At 41.0% G+C, this 27,704-nt stretch overlaps 1 protein-coding gene across 1 annotated transcript in view; it reads left to right on the top strand.

Annotated features, from left to right (window-relative positions):
• The window catches only part of cyribb (CYFIP related Rac1 interactor Bb), a 40,244-nt gene extending 19,362 nt beyond the window's left edge, over positions 1-20,882 (top strand). The window contains exons 3-12 of the mRNA XM_084747072.1: positions 3,644-3,726; positions 4,889-5,010; positions 7,889-7,994; positions 12,653-12,792; positions 14,239-14,316; positions 18,250-18,366; positions 18,454-18,533; positions 18,619-18,745; positions 18,825-18,895; positions 20,056-20,882. Of these exons, the coding sequence (XP_084603198.1) occupies positions 3,654-3,726; positions 4,889-5,010; positions 7,889-7,994; positions 12,653-12,792; positions 14,239-14,316; positions 18,250-18,366; positions 18,454-18,533; positions 18,619-18,745; positions 18,825-18,895; positions 20,056-20,119 (978 nt within the window). The 5' untranslated portion in view covers positions 3,644-3,653 and the 3' untranslated portion in view covers positions 20,120-20,882. The remainder of the gene's footprint in view (positions 1-3,643; positions 3,727-4,888; positions 5,011-7,888; positions 7,995-12,652; positions 12,793-14,238; positions 14,317-18,249; positions 18,367-18,453; positions 18,534-18,618; positions 18,746-18,824; positions 18,896-20,055) is intronic.
• Positions 20,883-27,704: the final 6,822 nt, after the last annotated feature.

The raw sequence follows: 27,704 nt of genomic DNA, 5'->3' as shown, positions 1-27,704 counted from the left end.
TCAATTCCTCAGTCTCTCCCTCCCTCTCTGATACAGTATCTGTGCGCTCTCAGCCAGCACTTCATCCTCTCACTTCTCTCTTACTACGCTATCATTAAGCAGCCAGTTACTCTCAGTAACACAATTTATCTTTAAAGGGATGGTTGTTGTCATAAGAAGCCCATATAAGCTGCAAAGTTAAATTTATGTTTATGTAATCTATAAATAATTCTCAGGCTGAAATTTCAGTTGAAGAGAAAGGATGTGAAATGCACAAATTTAATCTGTTCCTTTTCTGGTCCACTTGAAGATTCTCTGTTGGACTTTGAAATGCAGCCACGCAAATCCCCGTCCTTAAAATGACCTCATTTCAAGTAGCACATGGGAGCAGCGCTGGGCCTGCGAGGCTGCCAGCGCCCACATCGAAGCGCTGCGAGCCCTGGCAGCTCTGCCAGCCCTGCCCAGCCCGGCTGGTTGGCCTGCCTCGATCCGCGTGCGGCTGAAAGGTGGCAGTAGAGGACCAGAGGAGGCCCGGCCCGGCGTTGACAGTGGGCAGTGCCCACATCATCCAGCAGGGCGAGGTCGGTGACAGCTCTCATCCCTTCTGAGGCTGGATCAGGTGCTGCTTTCCGACAGCCAGTGAGATGCTGGCGCTGGCACAGTCAGACATTCAGGTCACATTAGAGGAGGGTAATAAGACGAGGCTGGACAAGGCAGGTGGGTCTTTGCAGGTGGTCAGTGGGTCGACAGAGTGACTAACAGTTGTTAAAGAGGGATTTTGAAATAAGTAAAAGTAAAAAATACATTTAATCCAGAGTTAAAAAGAAATGGTCCTGGTTGCATAAATACATTTGAATAGATTAATTGATTGTTAATTAAAAACAAAAGTAAAATACTGAACAAGTATTTAATTGAAACCATTTATTAATAGACCACATTAAAATCAAGGTAGAGCTGCAACCAGCATTTATTTTCATTTTTGATTAACCTGCTGATTCACTTTTCAGTTCATCAGTTAGTCCTTCATCCCCACTTTGAGAGGATTTTGTCTTAAGGGATCCTCTTTTGAGTATTTTTTTATTTTTAGGTTTAAAGATAATTAAGTCTTCATAGTCAAACTAGGATCACTAGAAATCACAATCAATCAAAAACCCTATGTCTTCCCTTGTTATTCCAGCCTCCAAAAAATGTGATCAGAGTCAGAATATCCTGTTCCTCCCTCTGCTGGGGACCCCCTACAACCCACTTTGACCCATGTGGGTCCCTGGACCCCAGTTTGAAAACGCTGATTTAGTGTCTAAAATGTCCAAGGTAACATTTTTTTGTTTTGGATATATTCACTGACTGATTATTTGAAGTGGGGAGGCATGAGGTATTTATCTATAGTCAGTGTATTACCTTTTTTAAGTAGTTGAGATATGTACTTTTGTTGACCCTGTCCACAGCAGTAGATTGCTCTCGGCTCTCGGGGCCGTGCTGACAGCCATCTACTGTTAAAACACTGACTATTGATAAGAACCTCATACAATCACACAATAAAAATCCAAACTATCTCTTTAAAATCTATTAATAGACGTGTCGATCAAGTACCTGGTTAAAAGGAAGAACATTTTATAAAATCTCCTTGCGCTCAAACTCAGCAGTCATGTAAAAACTGGCCATTCATCACTAATACTTTCTGTTAGAGTAAGGACATGACCCACTGCAGGCTTTTCAAGATGCAAGAATACATGTCTACCCCCCTCCAGCCACCCCACCTCACCCCGTGCTGCATCTCATGCATTTTAAAACCACTACATCTCCACTCTTCCTCCGCTCGTGACTGCTGAGTGTGTCGTTTGCTCTGTCGCAGCACCTCCCTGTCTCCCAGCATTACCTGTGTTGGCATGATTTACCCTGTCACCACCACCGGCCCTTCACTCAGTCACTTTGGCTCTTCAGCCGTCACTCATCTCAGCTGACATCTGCCTGCCCAGGTTCAACTTCATCATTGTTTTTCCTCGACACTTTTCCGCCCTCTCGGAGTGCATCCTGTATGACTCCACTCTGTCACCGAGGGTTAAATCAGTCTCCGCTGACGGAGCCTGCCACCGTTTCTCTCCGTAAACTGTCACAGATCTCTGACTTGTCATATGTGTGTTGACCTTTGCTTCTGAGAAAGATTGGCTCTGTGCTTTCTAGGAGTGAGAGGATCACCAGAGTAGAGGGCAAGGCTGTCACCTCTCATTGGACAAGTCACAGCTGAGCTGTACGTTCAGTATAGATACACGGTATATGTATATGTGTGGTATGCATACCTCAGCAGGGAAGCCACAGTATGGCTGCCAAAGCTTGGACATCCTTTTCATCCTCCTCTTTAACCTGGAAGTCACCTGAGGTCTCATTTACAGCAAGTACAAAGTATAGTGATAACTATCCACTATCAGCTCAGATGATGCCGAACAGTCATGAAAAGTAAAAGTTTTGAAACGTGTGAAAGTTTGACAGGAAGGAGCCCCCTGTATTATTACAGGAGCTGTGTAGTGTGTAGCGGTCGTTTGTAGGTTGGTTTGTCATTTCTGAGTAAAAGTACGCAGAACTCACTTTGCAGTGCACAGTGTTGTGAAAGTACAAAAGTGTGAAAATTCAGGGGTCAAGAGTCTGCTTTTGTTTCGATGTTGGATCACTGCTTCCTCTCACACAGTCATCTGTGTTGTACTGCTGAAATGCAGTCAACAGAGAATTAACAGTTCTGAAAATCAAAGATTTGCACTTATCAGGCTCAACACTGGCTGGTTGCAAGCAATTTTGTGAAGATTTGTTGTTTTTCTCTCTGCCTTTATATAATGTTAAATTATATGCATTTTGGTTTAAACTGTCAGACAAAACAGTTGCCACTTTGCTCTACTCTGTTTGGATATTTTCTGACAAAAAAAAATGTATTAGCAATAATTATTACTAACTACTAAACATACCACAAAATGAATCAGGAATATTTTCATGCATTACAATATGACGATACAGATATTACAAAACATAACGCTGTGCTTTTGCAGTAAATCTAAGTTTCTGTTACTGTACCACATGTGCATTACTCTTGCATGTTAAATATTGATGTGATGTTTTAGTTCCTATGACCCGCACACTGCATTGCACGTCCTGAAGACATTGTAATGTCTATTTCACATACAAACAACAAAGTTGATAAACATGTTTTCTTGTGTTTCTGCATTCTTTTATAAAACTTTAATTGGATATGTCCCATTATGTACAGCTAACAGCTACTTACTTTCTGTGTAGATGTGAACATAGATTAAATGTGATTTCCCTCTGGAGCTCTGTGAGATGGACTACTTTGCATACTGCCTATAAATGTTTGTGTTTGCTGGGAAGAAACTTAACAAAGCAGAAAATCTCAAACTGAGTTTTTTATTTTTGGGGACTTTTGGTTTTGACATCTGGTTTGTTAAGAGCCTGGGCACAGGAAACACACATGGAGTTGCGGGTGGGGGGGTTGTGGGGGGTCAGGGTCCGAGGGGAGCTATATGAGCAGTAGGCACATCTGGGGCACCGCCAAGTTCATACAGGCACCAGAGCAGTGAAGCAGAGCATGGATACAGCTTTGTATCACCACCTGCATTCTCATCATTTATTGTTTTTTTTTTTCTTCTTCTCTTCTCAACAGGTATCGTAACATGGGGAACCTACTGAAAGTTTTGACGTGCACAGATTTGGAACAAGAGCCCAATTTTTTCCTCGATTTTGAAAGTGAGTCTCTCTTTTTTTTTAAAGTAATTGCTCCCTCTCCTGATATCGATCACATGAATATCTTACCATAACATTATCAACTCTGAAACTCTTAAGTCTTTTCATGCCCCCCCCACCACTTATCTTTTACACTATGTGCTTCCCAGCGGCAAAAAAAAAAGAACCAAATCTACCACCAGAGCTTCTGCACTTTTCCATCAACCTGCCTGTTCCATGCTGGAAATGTGTGCAGAATATCAATCAGGGCAGAGTTGCAGCAGAGCCCCCCTCCTCAAATCTAAAGCACTGAAGTTCAGCTGCTGTGTAGCCTAAGGCCCCTCAGCACAGCTTGATCCTGTACTGTTGTATCCTCACACTTGGCAAACCCAGAGACTCAGTCATACCTTTAGAGAAAACAATGTCTCATACAGCTCACACTGTTTCTAGGTGGATTTTATATCAAAAAAGCATCAGAATTATAGTTAATGAATCCCTTTTATGCAAGATTGCTCAATTTTGGGAAGTTTTCTCTAAATTTATCACATTCTCAGCATTTTATTTGCATTTTCAGAACAGTGTCACACCCTGAAGTCAGACCTCAGGGATGCAAATATATAAATTATGATTTTTAAATGGGAATAAATTGCAATGCTAAATTAAAAACACTGCACAAACAAAAAAGCTGAACTGTAGCTGCTGATACAAGCTGTGCTGGATGTATTTCTTCTGCAGCAGAGCAGGAGTTTACAGTCATCACACTTGGCAAGGTGTTGTTGCTTCAGGTGGTGGAAAAGGTTCACAGTGTTGCCACTTCTTTCTAACCCAAAGAAAAAAAAACAACAACTCTGAAACTGAACCGTTTCTACACCCAGAGTTGTTACAGAGCTGCAACCCTTCTTCGTTTGTCTTATCTTGCTCCATTTTCCTCCTCTCAGCCAGGAAAGTGGGTGGTGTCAAAACTAAACTGGAAGCGGTGGAAAGATGAGATTATTTCACTGAGCTTTCATTTACATAATTGAAAGTTGCTTATTAAACTTTCTATCATATCAGAGGATTTGAGTTCCTTCCTAGAACTGTCTTTTACTTCATGTTGAGCCCACTGTTTGTGAATATGGATTAAATACCAATCAGATTTGCCCTGCTCTGACCTTGTTGTTGTTGTTGTTGTTGTTGTCCTCTGCAGATGCCCAGCCCACAGATGCAGAGCGGGAGGTGTGGGATCAGGTGGACGTGGTGCTGAAGGACGCTAAGGGGATCCTGGATGAGCTGCAGGCGTACAAGGGAGCAGGGCAGGAGATCAGAGAGGTACATCTGATAGAACTATCAACATCAGAGTTAGGACAGACATAGAAGAGATGCTGCATTAGTTCACAGAGGGAGTTTAAGTGCTTTAGTAAGAGTTCATGAGCTCACGAGGTGTGTAGGTTTTACACATTGACTCAAAATAAAAGTGGATGACGTGTCTCCACTTCCTCCCACTGTACAAAAGCGAAGATAAAATATCCCAGATACAAGCGGATCTTGCACTGTTGACGTCATTTGGAGCCACAGTAGTGAACAGAATTGGAGCTGCAGCCGACTCAGTCGTGAGCATGAGCCCAGCTTTTACCCACGACACGAACCCCACTTTTTATAGCCTCAAATACCTAATTTAAAACCAAACTGATCAGAAAATGAACACTTGAACAAACATCAGTGTGACAAGAACTAAATTGATAGAAACTATCTTTGGGGAAAATTTGATTTGACTTGTACTTTGATGTTTTAGTTTGGCTCATCTGCTAATATGGAGGGGGCGACCAATATTTTGTCTTCACTTCGCTCTCATGCCGACCATTTTCATATACTGTCAATGGTCGTTCCAAGCAGCGTCCCGTAGCTGCTCTAAAATCGCTGTAAACCACAACCTCATGTGGCTTTTTGCTTTAATAAAACAGTTATTACATATAGTAACCTTTCATAAAATAAACACACAGCAACATAAAAATGCAATAATTTATTGATAACAATTAAACAGTCTTCTGCCAAGCAATGTAGTTCTTCAGTGACATTTAGCAGAATGGTTGCCAAGCAACACACAGATGCAGTTGAGTGCATTTTTAAAGAGTAGGGTGATTATTAACGTTTTTCAGCATTTTGCCATTAATTGTGCGATTGTGTTAGAGCAGTGGCTTCCAAGTTTTTTTTTTCTGGCATGATAGATGGGTATAATATCCTACAAATAAAAGTTACATTGTTAACTTACCATAGAGCAGAGGTTGTCAAACTTTTGCATCTTAAGACCCACTGCTGATTGTTAAAAACATTCTTCCCAAATAAATGGGGAAAAATGTAACATGACAAAAAAAAAATCATGAATCCAAGGTATTCAGCCTTATATTTCTTCACCACATGCTTTGGAGCTTTTATTGGGGCAGGGTGGTCTCCCACGTTAATTTTTCACTTCAAAAACTGACACTAGCTTATTAACAGTGGCAAAACACCATGATGATGGCACCTGATGATGTGTCATGATTGGCCTGGTGATGCTCAAACATAACAGGTCACTGGAATTATACATTTAAATATAAAAATAAATAGCTTTGTAAGTTATCCCCCCCAAAATTGAATTTTAATCAAGCAATTTGGCAGTACCACTACCTCCACAGCCTACTTGATGGCTCTCTGAGGCCCACCAGTGAGCCGCAGCCCACTGAAGAATGGCTGCCATGCATTGGAGTAGTTTGGATGGAAATTAAAATTCTGTCGCCAGTGATAACTTCTAACACCAGGATCGGCTGATCAGTGGATGATTGATGTAGCTGCTGAAACCGTAGGATTCACCTTTCCACACAGTGGCATAAAACTGCTGGAAAGCCTGTTCAAGCTTCACTGTGGTGATTGTCTGTAAAATCAATAGCCACATCTTTTATGGCACGCCAGGTCTGAAGACAGTGAATACACCACAGTCTGATCATCTGTCCTGGCTTAGGTTCTTGATTTTTCCAGCTCTTCTGTCACAGAAATTCCAGCGTGTCTCCTTTCTTTTTTATCTTCCTCCTCCATCTATGTGTAGCCCATCCAGTAGAATCAAAACTCACCACAGAACACCAATTTGAAACGGTTTGTTTGGTGCCGTAATTCCGATGTAATGTGGTCACAGGTTTGTGTTTATGACTAGCTGAACTGTGTTCAGGGCTGTTGTAAAATACTCCATAAACAAAGACCTGAACTGTCTGTTTTATTATCAGTAATTTGCATGGTGAATTGTTTTACTGTTTTACAAACTTGGCTGTATCGCCCTCTAAAAAGAGACTTTGCGTCTGTGGATTTTTCTTGTTTACAAAAGCAGTAAAAAAAAAAAAACGCTGTTATAAGAGACCATCACTTCTGACCTGTTGCCTCGGTCTGTTTATAAACCCGGGCCTTTAAATGAAGCCTGACACACATTTCATTTCCGACTGTTGAAGTATTGGCTTCACATTTTTGGTTTCACACAGACAAACAGTGAACAACAGTGGTTTTGTGAACAACAGGGTGCAGTCAAACTGTCAAATGCCTTCTGTAGCCTCAAAAGGCAGCAGTTTATTAAACTTTAATGGCAACCTCAGGAGCTCAGAGTGGAAATTTGTTTCCATCTTCTTTCTCTGAAAGAGAAGGACCTTTTTCTTTTCCTATCACATTGTTGTACTCACAATGGACAAAAAATGATGCAGCAGAACCAAAGATATTGCCTTTTTGACTGTTTATTAAAACTGGCGCCAGCATTACCCACAATGCATCTTAACTGCAGAAAGGGCACTTGGAGATTCAGCTGTGTTATGCTTGTAGCAGTTAATGTAACTCTCAGCCACCTGGCCTCAAACAGAGATGAGCAGATTGTAAAGGTAATGTCACTTCTTTCTAAATCCATATCCACAGATTTATTTTGTTTTTTTCATTTTCAGACTTCAGCCCCAATTGGCCCTCACTCAAACTACATCACTTGAGGAAATTTATAAGAGGCCACAAATGTCTTTGAACAACTTTTTTCACAGCTTTAAGACCTGTAACCAGACTTTGATGTGTAAAATCAGTGGAGTTCTCCTAGATAAGTGTCACTACACGCAGTTATTTGTGCCTATTAAACTGCAAAGTTCTACGAAATCTTTCACCTATGATTATCTATCTATGATTTAGATAATTTTGGTGTTTCTATTTCCAGGCAATCCAGAATCCAAATGATGAGGCGTTACAGGAGCAGGCGTGGGCGGCTGTGGTTCCCTTGGTGGGGAAATTGAAGAAGTTCTATGAGTTCTCCCAGAGATTAGGTACGTGTCTGTCTGTGCTGTGTCTGCAGGAACCTTCTTCTCATTCCTATTCTCACACTGAGATTCACACACGCCCAGGCGTCCTGTGAGAATTTGTTCAAATGCGACATTATTATTATGTGTGACTCTTTTCACTGAAAATTCCCAATGTGCAATAATTTGAGCTGACAATAATTTTTATAATTTTAAGCGCAACCAAGATGCCAGACATGATACCATGAAGGACGAGTGTAGACATTATTTATGTAAAAGGTCTTTTAAAGTGACGCCACAGAGACATAACCTCCATACGTGACCTTAATTGTTTGCATGTGCATCTGCAATATTGACTGCTGAGCTGCGAAAGTCAACAGACATGCAACACGCACACATAACATGCACCCCAGCCTTATATAAACACGCTTTAACCCCCCGTCAGCCGTGCATTTCTCAACATGCTGCTTGCGCTGCACTGTGCACTGACCTCTGTGTGGGATGGGGCTGTAGGTTGTTTAATTAGCATGGATACAGGGGGGAAGGGGCGCATAGGCTTACTGCTCCCTGATCTTCTTATGACCCCGAGGCTGAGGGGGGGTGGAGCACTGGAGCCCGCCATGCCTCGACGACCTCAACCCAGTAATCCCAGTGGCGGTGGACAAGGTAGTCAATGGGAGCAGTGGGCGGCGGCAGCGGCGTAGTGATGGCTGTTATGTAACGAAGTAGGCCACCTCCCAGCCTCGGCTGCTGCTCCATTTCACTGCCTTGACTTCAGGCTTCAGGGGGCATGATGGCCTCCGCAGCCTGCTGTCCTGCCTGATCTGCACAAAGCTGAAAGTCCTCTACTACAAGCAGGTGGAGCACGAGTACTAAGAGTGTACGATATTATGCAAGTTTAGATGAAAGCTGAAAAGCTTGGTGAATTAATTAACTTTGCTTATGACATGAAGGGATGGATTTCTTCTGTTCAGACTATGAGTTCTTACATTGACACCCAAATCTGTATATTCGTTTTTAGAATCCTTTGTGATATCTTAATATTAACAATTTTATCAACAAAAACTGACAGTTGACGTTTTGCTTGGTGGGTGACTTTATTAATCAGTTATGCATTTTATGTAAGGGACAAACCAGTACTTCTTGCATTAATACTCAAATGTTTGACCTAAATTTAAAATAGAAAAATATATATTTTCGATTTAAAAAGTACCTAAAACCCAAGGTGTAATCTTCATGTTGCCTATTTTGTTCCATCAACAATCCAACTGACCTATTTGAACTATTTGTTTTTATAGCAGTATGAAACAGAGAATAGCTACAAAATTGTCATATTTGAGAAGCTTGGAACTAGACATTTTGAAACCAGTTTTGAAATTTATCAGTCATGTAAATAAATTCAAAATGTCTGATAGGCCTACATACTTAGGATCCATGGTGGGGTCTTCATGAAGCTTGTTTTATCTGACCAATAGTCATAAAACAAACAAACAGTACTCTCTTAATAGCAAATTATAAACTGTGAATAGCATCAAAATTCTCACATTTGAGAAGCTGAAACCAACAAATGTTTGACATTTTTGGTTGATAAATGACTTAAACTGATCAGTTATGTAACTTATGTAAGTTATGTAAGGGACAAACCAGCATCAACACCCACATTTGACATAAATATCACACTGCGGAGGGAACAATACACATTTTCTCGCGACAGACCTGCTTGGAATCCTTTTTGATAGTCAATATTATTGATATTTTTACTGTTACTGATCTGATTTAGAGCCACTCTGGTCCATTAGACACGGTCGGGTCTACAGCAGACTGAAGTCCCGCCATCCTCTGACCCTCCCCTCTCTGCGAGTAAAGCGCCTACGTGCCCGCATTCTGCTTGCCTGCTCTGCCGTGACCTGATGAGATCAGACATCCCTCCCCACGCCCCGCCCTTGCCCCGACTTCCCGACATACTAGACTGGCTCATTTCTGAAGGCCTGAGAGCAGCTCCATCTTTAACTTCTGTTTTGACTGGGACCTAGAAGGCAGGGAGAGGAAAAAAAACTGCACCACTAAGGCCATTTTTAATCAGCCGCTTCGCTGCAAACGCTGGCCCAAGCAGATGGGAGTCATTACTGAATGGCAAACGTGCTCAATTTACTGCACTGCACTGCCAGCGCTCCGTCCGTCCCCTCCCGATTATCTTAAGTAGACTGCTGTCTGAATCTGCCCCTTTCTGGGTTATGTTGACATGCTCATCGTCATATGTAATCATGAGGAATTGTAAAGTACATTTAGAGTAAATCTGTCTAAAGTGCTCATTTGGTGCGACGCAGCCTTGTTGCATCAGATGCGGCGCTCGTCTGGGTTATGTCATTATTGAAGCTTCTCTTCGGTGTCTAGACTGAATTCTAAACACCGTCTGCATCTATAAATAAAAACTCCCTCCGGGCTTTAAAGGTTTTCTATCTTTTTCTTTTTTTAAACTGTGTGTTTGAACAAGACATGTTGGTTTAATACTGCTACTTGCACGGAAGTTGTTCACTACATTTCACTTAATCTTTTCCTCATTTCCCTGCCGGTGCTCCTCGTACATGCTTAATTATCGGTCTGTGGGTATGCTATGTCAAGCCATGGCACAGGCTTTGTATTTACTTACTGTCAAAACAATGAGTGTAATCCTGCTTGAATGAAATCCCGTTCCCCTGCCCCCCCCATTTCATGCCAATGAGATAATTAGTCCCATGTCTCATCTGCATCTGAGCAGGAAAGCCTTTCGCCCCCCCCAAACTCTCCTTCTGCCCCTCAACCCCCCTCCCCCCAACTCAGACTGGCACTGGGCCCTGGGCAGTTTGGGCACCACCGCTGCCCCATTATCTGTCTCTGTCCTAATCAGGATGCCTCAGCTGGCTGACACAGGACACTGTTCACATATCTGACTGTGGTTATTATCCACTTTAAGAGCCGCTCTTTGGCCTCAAACACCGTACATGACAGAGGGAGATCCTTCCTCTGTGGCTCCTCTGGAGTTTTTCCTGATCTGAATCGAGCGTCTGAGTGTAGAGGGTGTCGCTCGCTAGAGGCTAATGTGTGATTTTGGACTAGCTGACTTCATAACTGTTAATGGAACAGCAGTTTTAGTCTTTAGGATGATTCTGTTCTGGCTTGTAAATTTAAAATTAACTGGTGTGAGGGACCTTCACTACAATATTATAATTATATAACAATAATAACAGATGCATTTAATACCTTGCGTAGGTGCAGACGAGGGATGTTAATGAGTAATCATTAATCAATTAATAGTCATTAACAATTAATTAACAATTGTGTTTCTTTTGACATGGTTTTGTCTGCCACAGCCTTTTAGTAAGTAAGGAAACTTAAACCTGGAAAAAAAGTGATAAACAAGAAAAAAAGGAGAAGGAAAAATGTAACATGTATCTCATTATTGATGATTAATCAGTTGTTAGCGTTTTCAACTATTGGTCAAGATAAATTCAAAAAACTCTTAGTCCAGACCTTTAAATCCTCCCTCTCCACTGAGTTGAAGATGGAAACAGAGTGTAATGAGTTGACAGTTTTGTCTGATTCAGGCAATTTTATACCTAATTATTATGCATTTGCAGCTAATAATCATTTTCATTATTGATTAGTCCATAAAATGACAACTTAATTTAATTTTTTAATTTTTGGCAATTTAATTTACATGAATAAACTGAGCTAAGCTCCAACCCATATTTTAGAGGCCGGAACTAAACAAAGTTTAATATTATTGCTTGATAAATGATGCTGTTATTTCAATTTATTTATTTACAAGCAATTCTGGAGAAAAATGGTTGAGACTTCTTTGGCTTCAACAGTTCATGTAATGTAGTGTTGTTGATTAGTTTAATACAGCTGAAACAATCAGTCGAGTCAAGTTTTATTTATATAGCCCAAAATCACAAGTCACAGTTTGCCTCAAGAGGCTTTACAATCTGTCCTCAGACCCTCGATTCAGATTCCTCTCTCCGGGCAGACAGACATGCAATAGATGTTGTGTGTGCAGAACAGACCGAGAAATCACAATATAAACTAATATGACAATTTCATTTTTTTCATTGCCAAATTTTGATGACAGAATTTTATTTATTTTTTATTTAGTTAATCTTTTCAGACTGTGAGTCTTTGCATAATAAATTAAATATATTTTGTTTGAAGATGTCACTTTGGGCTCTTTTTTTCATTGTTTTTAATATTTCATAGCCTAAAGAACTGACTATTTGAGACAATAACTTATCATATATCAATCAATGATGAAAACTGTTATTAGTTGGAGGACTCTAATTTTATCAGTTGATTTATTGACGAACTCCTCTGCATGCTACATCTGAATATTCATCACTTCTCTATGATATATACAGTATTTCTTCTTTCTTATGACCTTTGCATCTTCACATGTAGTAGCTGATACTTCATGTCATTTCTAAATGTGAAACATTATTCAGAAACACCCACTGACAACGTGAAAACCACACACGCACACGCACACACATCTTCCAGCATCTCAAGGTTGAGGTTCATGGTCCTTAAAGAATAAATAGAAGTTCAGACCACATATGTATACGGTATATATTGTATTTTCCACTGAAAGGCTGATGTTTTCATGCCAGCACTGCACCTCTAACACAGATATCTCTGAATTTCCTTCACAGAGGCGGCGCTGCACAGTCTCCTGGGAGCTCTGACCAGCGAGACTTCCGACGACACCACTCAGCACCTGGAGCGGGAGCAGGCGCTGGCCAAGCAGTTCGCCGAGATCCTGCACTTCACACTGCGCTTTGATGAGCTTAAAGTACGACCATCTATTCCTCCGACACCTCCCTAGTGTCTATTTCTGCTTTTAAACCCCAAACTCACCTTTTTCTGATGTTGATTTAAACTCTTCACTTTCCTCCACTGATACTAACCAGACTTCTTCGTTGCCCTACAAACTGCTGATGCCCCTGAATTGATTTTTAGCTCTGTGCAATTTTAGACTGCAGCCAGTGAGCACATGATTAGCATTTAATTAGAATCCTGATACTGCTCTGCTGTTTATAATACAGTGGATGTCAGTGGAATGGCTAATGAGGGTTACTGACGAGGGAAAAAAGGTCTGCAAATTGTTGTCGTCCTGAGCCGATTTCAGCATAATGTGGCAGCTTTTGTAAACGAGGGAGGGAGGGAAACTTCCAAGAACTTATCTGGCTTGAATTCAGACACAAAATTGCTTATGTGCAACCCAGACAACACCAGGAACCAGGCGTGGGTGTCGGTCGAATGCCCTTTGTCAAAAAACATAATTGTGCAAGCGCTCATCTGGTTAGACAGGGGGTGAACTGGTTCCCCTGCACCCTCGCTCCTCAGATACAAAAACTTAAAAAAGCACCCGACACCCCCAGGCGACTTGCTGCGACGTCCCAATTAGTGCCCACTACCCGGGCTGGCAGGATAAAAACATGAAGGTAGGGGGTGCAAGGTGGCATGCCAGGCCTATTCATCAATCTTTCACACCCATGCACGGGCTTCTGACCTAGTTAAAGTGTCTGTGTGGCATGCAGCCCCTCCCTGGCGAAGCAGCCTGTCTCTCCTGGTGCATACAGTGGACACAGACTGAGTACCAGTCTATTGTAGCAGGATTAGCATCCTGCCAGTGCAGCTTTGACTGTGACAGGCTCATACAGGAATGAGGATAATTAGCCACATGATGAGCTCTCACTGGTGGTGACGTTTGAAAGAAGCTCTCTGGTTGGCCGGCTTCTGTTTGAGGGGTCAGTTTGGCTTCACGGTGAAACCAGATGATTCATATTTTGTAGGAAGTTTACTGACTCCTATCAGACAGTAAGCCTACATTTGTCCTCTCCTTAATGAGACCCTTTATACGTTTTTGTCAGCTTTATAATTGTTGACCCTCTTGTCACAAACTATCCTGACGCATGGCCCAATTGTAAGTGGGAAAATAGCCAAATTTCTCCTGACAGCACGAGTGGGGATGTGGATGTGAAGGGGGATGAGTGTCAGAGGATTCAAATCCAGTTCAGCAACTAAAATTGTAATTGTATCTGTGTTCTTTTTATGTCATTTCCCCCCAAAGCTACATTTCTGCCTAGTTGGCTAAAGCGTTCTGTCATGACGATGGCGTGTTTGATGCAGAGCTGAATGTCCTGCTGCAGGCTGTGCCACCTACAGACATGCACACAAATTCTCTCCCTCTCTCTGTCTGTGTATTAAGATGCATTTCTGCTCTTTTTTTTTGCAGATGACAAATCCCGCCATTCAGAATGACTTCAGCTACTATAGAAGAACCCTGAGCCGAATGCGGATCAACAACGTTCCGGTGAGCACATTGTGTCCCTCTCCTCTCTGGGTGATGAAGATGCTCCAATTACAGAAGCCCCAACTTTGTTAAGGCGCCTATAATTAATGTTTTTATATTAACAGTTGGTCACATCACTACTTTTATATGAAAGAAGTTGCTCGTAATGAGACAGAATTATCGCCCGACTCTGCTCAGTGGAGCGTTTTAGCATCTTTCAGCTCATTGTTTTGGTTTTACAGCCTCACAGGATTTAGCAGCTAAAGGATCGTTTTTCTCAGGAGTTGGTGGAGACCAAAAACGCAGCTAAAAGAGAATTAATATCGGATCAGGTGGCCAGAAAGTCCAAAGTTTGTTTTTGCTGGTTTGTTTCCATGCTAGCTTGTTTCAGCTGCCTACTTTGAAAACACTAGTGAGAGTGGGGAGCTGCAGATCCGGCCAATAATTCTCTGTAGGTTTATATTTTGACAATATTTTCTCTCAGCTTGAGAAGCAGTGGAGGGAAGGAGAATACATCCATCCATTCTCACAGAAAGATAGCTTCAGGTAGCTCACTTGGTAGAGCTTGCACCCCATGTCCCTTGGTTGTGTCCTGACTATCTTCAGCTGTCTTGTCCAATAAAGGCAAAAGCCAAAACATAATAAAAAATAAAATTAAAATAAAGACAGCTCTTGTGTTACTTGTTAGCTAACCGTTAATTGCCATTAGCTTGGTTAGTCATGACTCAGCCCTGGGATGCTGCGAGCCAGACCCGGTCAGAAAACCACCTCTGTACTGTAGCCTGTTCTCTGTCATCAAACTGGTCTCTGTCGGCCAGTATTGCAGCCATTTCTTTCAACATAAGTTGCAGTTGAAAGTGATCATAACACCATGAATCATTTTATTATTTTACGTCTTTCTGTGGTTAATTAATGTGCAGCATGAAGCAATGCAATAAACATGAAGCATACATTTAGTTGTGTACCACAGGGGTAACATTTATGTCAGCTATCAATAGATTGAGCGGAGATGACTGATGACTTTATTTTAATTCAAAAATGTTCTTTTTAATGTTCGAGCAGTCTGTAATGTAGTATTCATTTGAATGTTTCCGTGGCACTGACCCTGATCAAATTAAAAACTGTGCGTCATCATGATTCATCAGACTTCAGACATGATGTTGATTAAATCCATCAGATCTCATTATAATCCTGCACAGCTCAGACTGCATCAGTGGGAAGGCAGATTGGTGAATGAAGTCTGCTGACTGTCGGAGCCACGGGAGTCAGGACGTGTGCGGCGGGAGGCGTCTCGCAACACGAAGTCAGAGCCCCGCGGGGAGTTTGAAGCACAAGTTGTAGAGCAGCTGTGCGTGGCAGCAGAAACTGATCCTAAATCAGTAGCATGGCCCAAAGTCTCGAGAGAAGAAATGCCTGATTCCAGGTCAATGTGAAGTGTGTGCAGTAGATAAAGGGAGGTTTTAGCCTGGTGCATAAGAGAGTGAAAGAGTTACACCAGAGGTTTGTTAATTTGCTTGTTGCAGCTTCTCAAATGTGAGGTGGGGCAGCCAGCGATCTATACTGAGGACGCTAAGCAAATAATAACAGTATGATGAAAGACACACACTAAGAGTGGCCTGTGGAAAATAAACACCACTGCCACCAACATCTGGGGTTAATAAAAAAAACTGTTGTACCTTTATAGGAGTAGCCCATAGCGCTGGGGAGTAGAGTTGGACAGAGACTGGCCATGTTAGTGTGTGTGTGAGTGTGTGTGTGAGTGTGAGTGTGTGTGTGTTAGACGCTGTTTGCTAACACAGAGGTTTTCTGTTTTTGTGTTGTCCATCCGACAGTTTCTTCAAACTTCACACAAATGTCTGCTTATACTCAACAATGAACTGATTAGAATTTGATGATCAAGGCATACAACTGCAAGCTGGTAGTTATAGTTTTTTTCCCTCTAACTCCATGTTAAACAAACTCTCATTTCTGTTAGTACATTTTTCTTTTAAATTCTATTAAATAGAAATCCAACATTTATAATCATTGTAGATTTAACTTTTATTCCCTTAACTTTTATTCATCTGCATGCCACCTTCACCTCTACTTTCATCTGTGCACATCTTCAAATTCACACCACATATCATATATAAATCTTTATTCAGCAGGCTTCAAGGACGTCTTAAAGATACTTTTTGTACAGGAAACTGTGAGATTTCAGTGTTCCCGCATGTGCTGAACGAGCTGAAATTGCTCTTAGTTTTGACCATCTGACAGGAGGTTTTATCCTCCAAACCAGAATATGCCATTAGGCAAATGGGCCCAGACAAGTTGTCGTTAGAACCTGTCAGCGCTGAAAGACGCTCCGGCTGCCGTCCTCCCTCGTAGGTCTGTCTCACACAGACGCAGCAGCAGCAGCAGCGGCGGCAATTTAGTCACCACCCAGACAACTGAATCATTCAGACATCTGAGATGAAACACATCTGTCCCCGCGGTAAAAAAAAAACGTCTTTGAGCTCATATGCCATCATTTGTTAAAACATGAACTGGTTTGAAATTTTGGGACGATTATTCATATTCTGTCAGTGTCTTCATAAAAAAAGATAAATAAATAAAAGCAGGAAAAGTTCTTATTGTTTAAATATGCAGACAAATTTAGAACAGGCTGTTCAAGAGACACCTTGTTCTTTGTTACCCACCAGGTGTTTTCAGTGTCTCGGAGAGTCTGAAACTATAAAGCAGCAGGATGAGTTAGTCAGCTGGGAAACCAGGAGGAGCAGCAGGGCTCGGTGATGTGGTTTATATCACTGTTCTTCAGTTATGACTTTATTTCATAAAATGGCTTTTATGTGCTCTATCATTTTCTATTGGAGCTGTATGACAGTGACGAGCGTGATGCCAAACAAATTTCCAGATAACATTTTTATGTTTCACGTATCCTTAGGAGGATTCAAATAATATTGTCTCATTATATATTTTAAAAAGAGAATTCATCACAGTAAAGGGCAGTCCATACATCCAGCTCAGCTGTTTAGAGCAGTAAAGATATGTCACTCATCTGTCTCATCTGTCTGCAAACAAATCGATCCACACAGACTCTGAAAGCCACATGTTGTGCAACAGTATATGTGGCTTTACTCTCAGGCTGTTTTTTATTTTTTTATTTCTTTTATTTGCCAGCTGTGCCAGTTAGATATAGACTCCTTCAACAAGACAGTATGGTGATGTAGGGAACTCTCACACCTACCTTGTTTGGTCCAGACCTTCGGAATTTCCAGTTTGATCTGAACAAACCAAAACCTCCTCCTGACCGTGGTCCAGACCAAACGGCCGCACCTTGGTCTGACCAAATGAGGTGGTCTCGGTCCAGATCAAATCCAACCATGGTTTCTGCTTGTGTGAAAACATTTTTGGTTGGCTCGGACTTTAAAACCAACATTTTGGCAGGATATCGTCAGAACTGGAAAAAGGAAAAACAATGCAGCAAAACAAAATGAGCGACAGTAACACATGGGGAGGGAAGGAGACCAGATGTTTAATTTGAAGGTTGTGAACATGTGAACAATATCTGTGAAGATTGGTCAAGGCCAGTTTCACAATGGGCTTATAGAGCTACTTTGGGCATGGAAAATGACTAAACGAACCAATAAATAAAACAAATGCCGGTTCCTTCCAGTGTGCTTCTCACAGAACCTTCTTGAAATATGTTTAGTCCCCTTGCTGGTGACAGCTGTGGCTGGAGGCATTATGTTTTTGGTTTATTCTCGTTTTTGTGAAAGCGTTATCTCAAGAATGTCTGATAGGAATTTCGAAACACACAAACTTGGCGCAAATGTCCACCAGGATTAAAGGTCAAAGGTCACGACGACCTCACTAAACAGCTGTTTGGCCATAACACAAATATCTAATATGGTCAATCATAATGAAAGAGAGTGAATTTTACAATAACATGTCATTATTTTTAATGATTTTCAGGCGGAGGGTGAGAATGAAGTCAACAATGAACTGGCCAATCGGATATCTCTGTTCTACGCTGATGCCACGCCCATGCTGAAAACATTAAGTGACGGCACAACGAAGTTTGTATCAGAGGTGAGACTGACAGGAGAAGCCAGCGAACACTTTGAACAGATGTGTGAAACGTCCTCTCATTCCTTTTCTCTGCCCGTCTTTTTACAGAACAAGAACCTGCCCATCGAGAACACGACGGACTGCTTAAGCACAATGGCGACTGTGTGCAAAGTCATGTTGGAAACACCGTGAGTAACTTCCTGCGCTGTTAGAGCTGCTTCACTTCCTGCACTTAACGTTCAGGCGTTTAACCCTCGCTTGGTGTCCTGTTAGGGAGTACCGCAGCCGATTCACCAGTGAGGAGACGGTGTCTTTCTGCCTGCGGGTGATGGTCGGGGTCATCATCCTCTACGACTACGTCCATCCTGTAGGAGCTTTTGCAAAGTCGTCCAAAATCGACGTGAGTGCAGCCAGGATCTCTTCATTATTGCACTTCACAGCATTTTATGTTAAGCTAACAGCCTGTTTCTTGTCCGCAGATGAAAGGCTGCATCAAAGTCCTCAAAGATCAGCCTCCAAACAGTGTAGAAGGCCTTCTCAACGCTCTCAGGTAAGCTCATGTTGAAATAAAATTGTGTTTTCCCCCTACAGCCCAGCATGTAATGTGATTATAGCGACAGTCTGGCAGCAAGCACACTCTTCAACCCCCCAGTTGAGGCTTTCATTGAAAACGAGACTGCTGCTCCCGCTGCGAGTTGGATGATGTCTGTGTGTTCATGAGCAGCAGACGGACCTCTTGGTTTATGTCGCTTCCCGTCAGCGCAGTGACTCACCCTCTGCTCGGTCCGGCGGGGGATTCGGTCAGCTGCGAGCCCTCTGCGCTACATTCGGGTTGGGTGTCGAAGCCTCTCCAGACGGGCCGATTACATCTGACACCTCGTCCTCCTTACAATCTCGGAAGTTTTTACCCAGATCGCCTAACGCTCACAGCTGCTCAGGCTGACGGGGCCGTTTCTGTGGTGACCTCGCATCTGTATCACTCTCTCTGTGCCGTGGCCCGAGGCAGGCCGGCGCTACGCGGTCGTATGAGGTCACTCGCATGCAGAAATCGCCAGATTTTCTTTCAGTGGTCACAAATCCGATCTGACAGATAGATGTACACAGTGGTGGAGTACAATTATTCAAGTCCCGTACTCGCTAAATAGTTTAACTGTATAGTTTGAAACCATTTTCAGATTTGGCTTTTACATAAAAAGCATAAGATTAGTGGCACCCTGGTAGCTCAGCTGGTAGAGTGGACGGAGTCCCCTGCAGCGGCTGTGGGTTCAGCCTGTGGCCCTTCAGCCAAACTTCAGCTGTCCTATCAAATAAAGGCATAAAAAGCCCCAAAGATAATTTAAAAAGAAGCAGAAGATCATGAAATACATAGTTATAACATGTTTGGCTCATACAAAAAAGTTGGGGTCTGGTGTTTATGAGTTGTTAGCAGTTACATGAAAGGCGAATTTCCCATCAGATGATTGTATTTCATGGCAGGTGTTAGGAGTAACTATACAGAAATCTCTCACTGGTCTCCGAACAGTATTGGATTGAGAGGTTATAATCAGTTAAAAAGGATTTTGAACACTGAACTTTTACTTGTGATGGAGTTTTACCTTGTTGTATTGGTACTTTTACTTGAGTAAAGTATCTGAGGACTTCTTCCACCTCTGGATATACAGGAAGATGTGCTGCAGTCACTGATGTGTTTGTTTTCCCTCTCACCTGCAGGTACACAACCAAGCATCTGAATGATGAATCAACCAACAAGACTATCAAGAGCATGCTGCAGTAGGACTGAGATGCTGCTGCTGCTGCTGTAACTGCTTGCTGCCTCACACCCTGCTGGGGGGAGACACCACTCTCCTGACTGATGTCGGTGCACAGAATGTTTTTCTTTTCTTCTTTTTTTTTTTTTTTTTGGCTTTTTTTTTTATCTTATAATGGAAAAAAAAGAGCTACCGCTCCGCCCTCTTTTATAATGCAAAATGCTACTGCCATTATGAACGTCTTTTTCTGTGCCAAAAAGATGTTGCTGAGATGTAATGTTTTCGATAAAAGGCCATGAGACAGTGGCAGCTAATGAAAGCATTGTGGATCCTCTGGTGTTTTTAAATATGTCTTGTTTTTCCCTGTATAAGGGACGGGAGTGCTTTGACTTGAAAATTTAAAAGAGAGAGATATATAGAGAAGTATATATTATTTTTGTTTGATTCGTTATTTAATATTACATCCTCTGCATGATGAAAATGATGTCTTTTCCTTCTATTTAAAAAACTAATGGTTCAGTTTAATTTGTCTGCTCTATTGTGCATTATTAAATGTTTTGTTATTGAAATGGTACTTGTCGAAATGAGATTTAAGAGTACTGTTTTTTATATTTTTTATAGGTTTTAATTTGTGCATATGTCCTTTTTTTCATAGTTGTGTTGTATTTTTCATTTGAAAACTTTAAACTGTGATGTGTGCAAAATCAAATTAAAATTGGGAGTCTGTACTGTAAATGGACAGTATGTTCTGGCTGGAGACATTAAAAGGAGAACTCTTGTTTTCTACAACCTCCCTTGTCAGATGTGATCTCTTTTATCGACGCCTGTGGCTGAGGGGAAGTTTTGCTGCAAAGGTTTGGTTCTTGTCTCATGTGAAAAGCAGTAAGATACGTTCTCATGCCCCCACCACCACAGTGAGGCTGCAAGGAACTATCTATTTAGATCTCAGAGTTTGATGAAATAGACACAATGACTCAGTTAATTTTTCTGAAATGAGTTTAACCAGTAAGAACAGATCAACAATATGGTTGTTAATTTTTGTTGTTGTTAATATGGAGTTACTGGCAGCAGCTGGTTAGCCGTTAGGTGTTCGCATTCTGAATCACTTTGCTGATACAAATTGTTTCCTTCATTTTGTTTTCTAAGCGATTGCTTCTCCTGACTGGTCAGTGCTGATAAATCCACAGACTCATGGACAAATGATACTGCTGTCAGTGTCTATGTAACTTTACAGAAACAGCTGGCAGAGCAAAGTTTGCACAAGTGTGGACTCACTTTACTAAATCTAATGAAAAGGCAGGTCTTCAGAAAGGTCTTTAGATTTTGCACTAGATTATTGTGAATCTTTGCATTCTGTTTTTATTTGTTTTACACAACTTCACAACTTTTTTTTGGAATTGGGGTTGTACATAAACAGCTGACAGAGAAAAATGTCTCCTAAAAACGTCCCATTGCACCGAAAGTATAGTTACTTATTTTTTGTAATCACAATTACAATGTCAGACAGATTTAGAGTAAAAAGTACAAATATTCCCTCTAAAATTTATCTCAGTATTATATTTTACAGTACTTGAAGAAATGTAAGCTGCTTAGTTATTTTCTGCCTCTGTTTATTACAAAATTTTTTAGAGTTTTTAGACTCTGTTGTCATAATTTTCAGGCGTGATGAATCTGAACACCTCAGAGTGAAGGCTGATGCGGTTTCTCCCAGAGAAAGGGTTCATTCATCTGGATATCAGAGCTGCCGTCTCAGCTGATGATGCAGGATGACTGAGAGCTTCCGCGTCGAGGGTCACGGCGGGAGATCAGAACAAGGTTACTTCTGCCTGCTGAGAAGTCGTCACGGTGACGAACAGGCAGCTTTTCTGTGAGTGTTGCCCGCTCCAAACTACAACCAACACCTGAACTGCATTCATTCATTCGCCTAAAGAAACTGCTACAGAAGCTGTGGGGCAGCACTTTCCCATTTTTACCACCCTCTCCCTGAAGGACTTTAAACCCACCCAAGATTAAACCACTTTATTTCCTCCAGTCTGCCTCCTCCTCCTCCTCCTCCTCCTCCTCCTCCTCTCCCTCCTGCTTCCTTCCTTTCCCATGTCTGTTAGTGCAGTGATGCTGCAGAGGACACACCCATGCATCCACACTCTGCTGCCTCTCCTCTTTGACCCTGACAAGTTCTCTGCTGCTGATAGTGCTGCAGTGCCCACCCAACAGTAGCCCCCTTCTCACTCCGAAGCACCACTGCAAAAAAAAAAAAAGGGGGTAGAAAAAGAAAAAGGTCAGTGGGCTGAAAATGAACTGAAAGGATATTTCTGTCGCAGGGTGAAAGGAGAAAACCTTTAACGTAGAAAGAAGGAATAATGGATTTTTGTCATGAAAGGGAGATGACCACTTGTCACTGACATCAAACCATTATGTTTCTTAATGAACCATTAACTACAGCACGCTGTGCTCACAAAAGCCAAAAGCACATTCACTGAATATGTGACAATGTTAAATGCATAAATGGATATTTTTTTCATCATAACTGAGAGAAAAACTTTTTATTTTCAACTCATCTTTCACGAGACTGGAGTTAATCTACTACGTCTTAAAGGTGACTCATTACTGCTTAATGGGATAGTTCAGGAAATACACGGAGCGCCAGACAATAAAGTTAAGACCACTCTCACTTCTGTATGGAAAATACACAGCCAGCAGCTAGTTAGCGTAGCTTAGCATAAAGACTGGAAACAAAGAGAAACAGCTAGTCCAAATCTGCGTAAAACTGGAAATACTAGCACCACTAAAACTCACTAATTAACACTCTCGTTGTTTTGTCTGTACAAAAACTGAAGCTGTACGACAAGTTATGTGCCGGACTACTTCTTGTCCCTCCTGGAGTCTTTCTTGGTTGCCTGGCAACTTGTCCCTGCTTTGAAATAGTTTTAATACTCCAAACTGGTGTTTTTTCGTACATGCTGCAGATAAATTGTTATAATAATAAAGTTTCTTGTTGTAAACTGCAAAGTTTATATGACCATACTAATGTGAAAATATCCTGTTATAATGTGGAAAAAAAATCTTATTCTAACAGTAACTTTTTCACATTATAACAACTGAAATACAACAGTCAGCAACCTTTTGATCTCAAAAGAGATTTTTGGTTCAAAAAAATTTGCAGCCATTTGGAGCCATTTATTTTCTTGTGAGACTTTTCTGTTATTTGATTTGGCATCTATAGCTCATCGAACTTAAAACTAGCAACTGACAAAATTTAGAGGAAAAAATTAGATGTAGGCTATAACACACAATTTAACTGACAAAAAAAAAAAAAAATACGACTTTTTTTTATAATATAGTAATATAGATTTAAAAAGTTAAAAATAGTTATTACAATACAAACACAACACTTTCTGAGGACTCCCAATCGTGTACACTCAATAAACATCTGCATCAATCCCTCTTAATACATGTTATGTTGACAAATTTGACTAAAAAGACATTTTCTGCATATTTTTAAAATTTTATTTTTGCCATCATTGTAATTTTTGCCGAAGTCTAGTCTTAATTTTTATTTAAGTTAACTAAAATGTTTTTTTTTTTTTTCACACCTAGTGTTTTTAGTTTTAACTGATATGAACTTAGACATAAATGTAGTCTTTGTAGTATTTAATTTTCATGACTGTGATGTTACATGTAGGTTATTCATGTTTCTGTGTGTATTCCTGATGTGAAGACTCATGGCTGTGAGTCATTTTTTGAATGTGGTTTGTTCTTTATGTGACTTGCTGGATGCGATAGTACCACGCTCCTCCTTTATGTTGCTTGTATCCACGCTTTAACAATCAATGGCAACTTGTGTCACAAGCTCAATTACAAAATCCAAAGGACTAACACCGTTCTTTACATTATTCATTTGGTGTTATCTGCAGTAAGGATGCATGGTGCGTGGTGTTATTCTACTTTAAATTGAAGAAGCTGAGGTGCTATTATTATTTTTTTGCTTTTTATATATTTTTTGTAAATAGAGAGCAGGAGGTGAAGAATCTAATTCAATGCAGAGAGGTGAAAAATATTTTTAATATGCATGATTTGTGCACAAAAATGCACTAAGAGACAAGATCGCCAAGCGTGAAATAATTTGGAGTAGCTGCCATGCCCCTTTGTGATTCTGTTCACTTGTTGCACCTTTTAAATTTTAATTTTAATATGCTTTAACTTTTTCCTGACTATTTAGGAAGCTGATTCTTCCATGGTTATGGTGTGGACGGCATATGAATCATGTCATTTTCAAACTCATTAAATCATTCAGTGACCCTTGTTGCTCTTTATGGAAGAATGTGGGTTTGTAATGTCGCTCTATTCAGGTTTTTCCCTGAATTTGATGCCCATTTGCCATTATTTTCCTAACAAATTCAGATTAAAAAGAGCTGCTTAGTTGTCATGGAGATAGTTTAGTTTGCAAGGAAGGCTGAAAGATTGTTAAAACCTTCAGAAGAAGAAAGTTGGACTGGAGATTTATTTATTTATTTATTTTAATTCAAAATGCTGTTTTCAAGGTCAGGGATGAACCTTCGATATCAAATGTGTAATTATGTTCTCAAATGTGTGAGAACATTCACTGCTGGAGCCAAATTTATTCTTCTACTCTTCTAATGAAGGAGGTGAGTTGCAGACAGAGGATGCAGCTGCTGTTTTGCCTTTCAGTTCCCTGGTCCCTGCTCGTCAAACGTGATTTAAATAATCCAGTAATCAGTCTTAAATTATCTTACTGATTCTCATCCAACTAGTTCGCTCCTATCTGTTCCACAAGCCACACATCTGTGTAATTTTTCATTAAATTATTTGTTGATCCTGGATGAAGTTGTCTTCACAAACTCTGCGCTCTTATTTTGAAATAAAGGCAAAATGAGTGGAGAGTTGAAATCATGATCAGCTTTGATTTGACTGACTGAGGGCTGATCGTGTGATTGCAGGTACATGAGGCGGCTGTGGAAGAAGTTTGCCTTCGGGGCTTTTTGCCAGAAAGGTTATAGGGGAAGGATTCAGGATTTTCTGATGTAAAGCCCAGAAGGCAAACTTCTCCCACACGCGCATGAGGTAGATGTGTTGGACAGCCTCCCACCATGCACTGGGGCATAGATTCATGTATAATTTCCAGTTTTATTTGTGTTTCCACAATGTTATGTGGATCATTTTGTTCTATGTTTTGCTCCAAACTGTTCCCACTATTTGTGCGCTTTGAGAAGCGTTGAACATTAGATATTAGCAAAAAAATATAGTCAGACTGTGACGGTGGCTGCGTGATTGGCGGGTTTCACCCCAGTGAACATGCAAACCACTTTTATGTGATAATAATAAACTTGCACTGAACATGAAACCTTAAAAAAAACTCTTAAAAGCGTGTTCTCTGGTTAATCATTCACGTTTTATTATTCAAATGACATCTTTTTAGTTGAGTTTATGTGTTTTTGCTCACAGTATCTCAGGCTAAAATCTGTGCTTTTTTAGTATCCAAACGTATTTTGCTGTGTGTTTTATCGGGTCTACAGAACAGTAAGTAAAGGTAATTCCTTTTTCTTTTTCTGCTTTCGTTTCCACTCATTTTCGTTTACGCTGTCGTCTCTGGTGCAGAAATCACTGATGATAAATTTCATATTAATTTCATATTAATAGTGTAAATCAAACTGATGACGTGTTCCCTGACCCGAGCCCTGTTGTGGTCCATTTCTCTCTCATTTTCCTGCTCGAGGACACGTTTGCAGCACAGATTCTGGAGAGATCTTATGTGAGGTCTCCCGTGCACAGCATCCATAGAAAAACAAGGCCATGCCGGACGATCTCTCGTGTGCTGATGTCCACGAATAAAAAAGAAGTGTCAGAACTTTGTGTTGCTCAAGCAAACGGTCCTCTGTTACCTCCTCACACGGGCCCCTAACAGAGGAACATCGAGCCGTATGGCGTCAGAGGAAGTGAATTATGATGCTGGTCACACCTCGCAGAAAACCTCTCATGACCCTGAGCGCTCGGGACAGTTGTCACTACGTGGTCACAGCTCGCCCAGAGAGAAGCTGGTGTGGAATATATTTTTTGATGATGACAGAAAGTGCAACTGTAAAGAGTGAAAGGATATGAAGGGGTGAGGGGGGTGTGTTACCTTAAGAGAATGACTTGAAACATTTGTCTTTTTGGAGGACAGATCTTCCTCCTGTTATATAACAAGGTCTTTTTCTCACGTTGTTTGACAGTTTGACATTTGGACTCGACGCCACAGTGAACTGGCACAACTGTCAGTTATTTCTGAGTAAAGAGTTTCTTCTTTTATTCCAGTGAAAACCCCCAGCAGCCTGAGAACTGTGCTCTGTCCATAAACCACAAGGCCCTAACACATTGCTCATCTGTCTCTTGGGTGAGAACAAGTTCACTTTTCCGAGAAAGACAACGGCTATCCTCTGAGACCACCCCACCACCCTCTCACCCACCCCTTCACACACTGTCACAGATGCAGAGCCCCCCCAGAATCCCACTTCCTCCTGCACGTTGCTTTAATCGGGGGAGTCTTAGTTAATCAGTCGTGTCAAAACATTAACGGCTCATTGAGGATCACGTTTCATGCCAGCAAAACTAAACCCAGAGTGCTGTAATCTCTGTCCGTTGGGCAGATAGCAGGACTCTTTGCTTGGGCAAAGCGGCATCGGAGCTTTATCAGGAACTAAGAGTCAGTGAAAGTATTGCTACACACCAGTGAGAAGGCACAAGCCAAGTTCCTCTAAAACACTGTCAAAGAAAGTGGACGTTTTACACCAAGAAACATGTCCTTTTTGTTTTAGTGAACTTCTGCCCACAAACATCCTTTAACACATTGACAAACTGTCCTTCTGCACTGAGACTCAGACGCATGAGGAGGACAGTCTGTACAGAGTGATCTGTCATAATCCTGCAACCATCACACGCCACACACAGGAACATTCGCTTTTCTGATTATTAAAATAAAACTTTTGTTTTGTTTCAACACTTTACTTCGTGCAAACGACTGCTGAGAGTGTAAATATTCAGATAAAAGGTAGTTTCATGGAAATATTTTAGAGCTGAAACAATTCTGGAGTCGTTTTCAAGCAAAATTACAAATATTACTTAGTTCTTCTCTATATTTTATGATAAAAGCAAACCAAATATTGTTTTGGTTTTGTATCATGAGTAGTACAAAACAAGCAACCTGAATCAAGGCATCAAGATAATTTATTATCATTACACAGGGTTGCATTAAAAAGTTATACTCTCAAATAAAACATATATAAACATGATTAAATTTTAAATAGAAAAGGATAAAATATAAAACTATTCAAAATGAAACAACATGTTCAGTTATTTATTTACAGATGTACATATTATACATTTGCACATTGCATTATCCTCCTTTCAACTTGCACATTCCACATCAAACCTTTTGAACTCCCACACAAAACTGCACTTTTTTTCTGTGTGTTATTGTTTATTCTCTAATTTTCTATTCATGCTGTTTTAACTGACACTACTTGCCTTAATCTTAATTCATAGTTTTAGCACTATTTGTTGTTATGAACCAGCACGCCACAGCGAAATTCCTTGTAAGTGAAAACCTAATTGGCA

The sequence above is a fragment of the Lutjanus erythropterus genome, chromosome 21 (assembly GCF_056507025.1).
Source record: "Lutjanus erythropterus isolate fLutEry1 chromosome 21, fLutEry1.hap2, whole genome shotgun sequence".
NCBI lineage: Eukaryota > Metazoa > Chordata > Actinopteri > Lutjaniformes > Lutjanidae > Lutjanus > Lutjanus erythropterus.
Note: the sequence above shows the minus strand (reverse complement) of the source record. Positions and strands in the feature narration are given on the sequence as shown.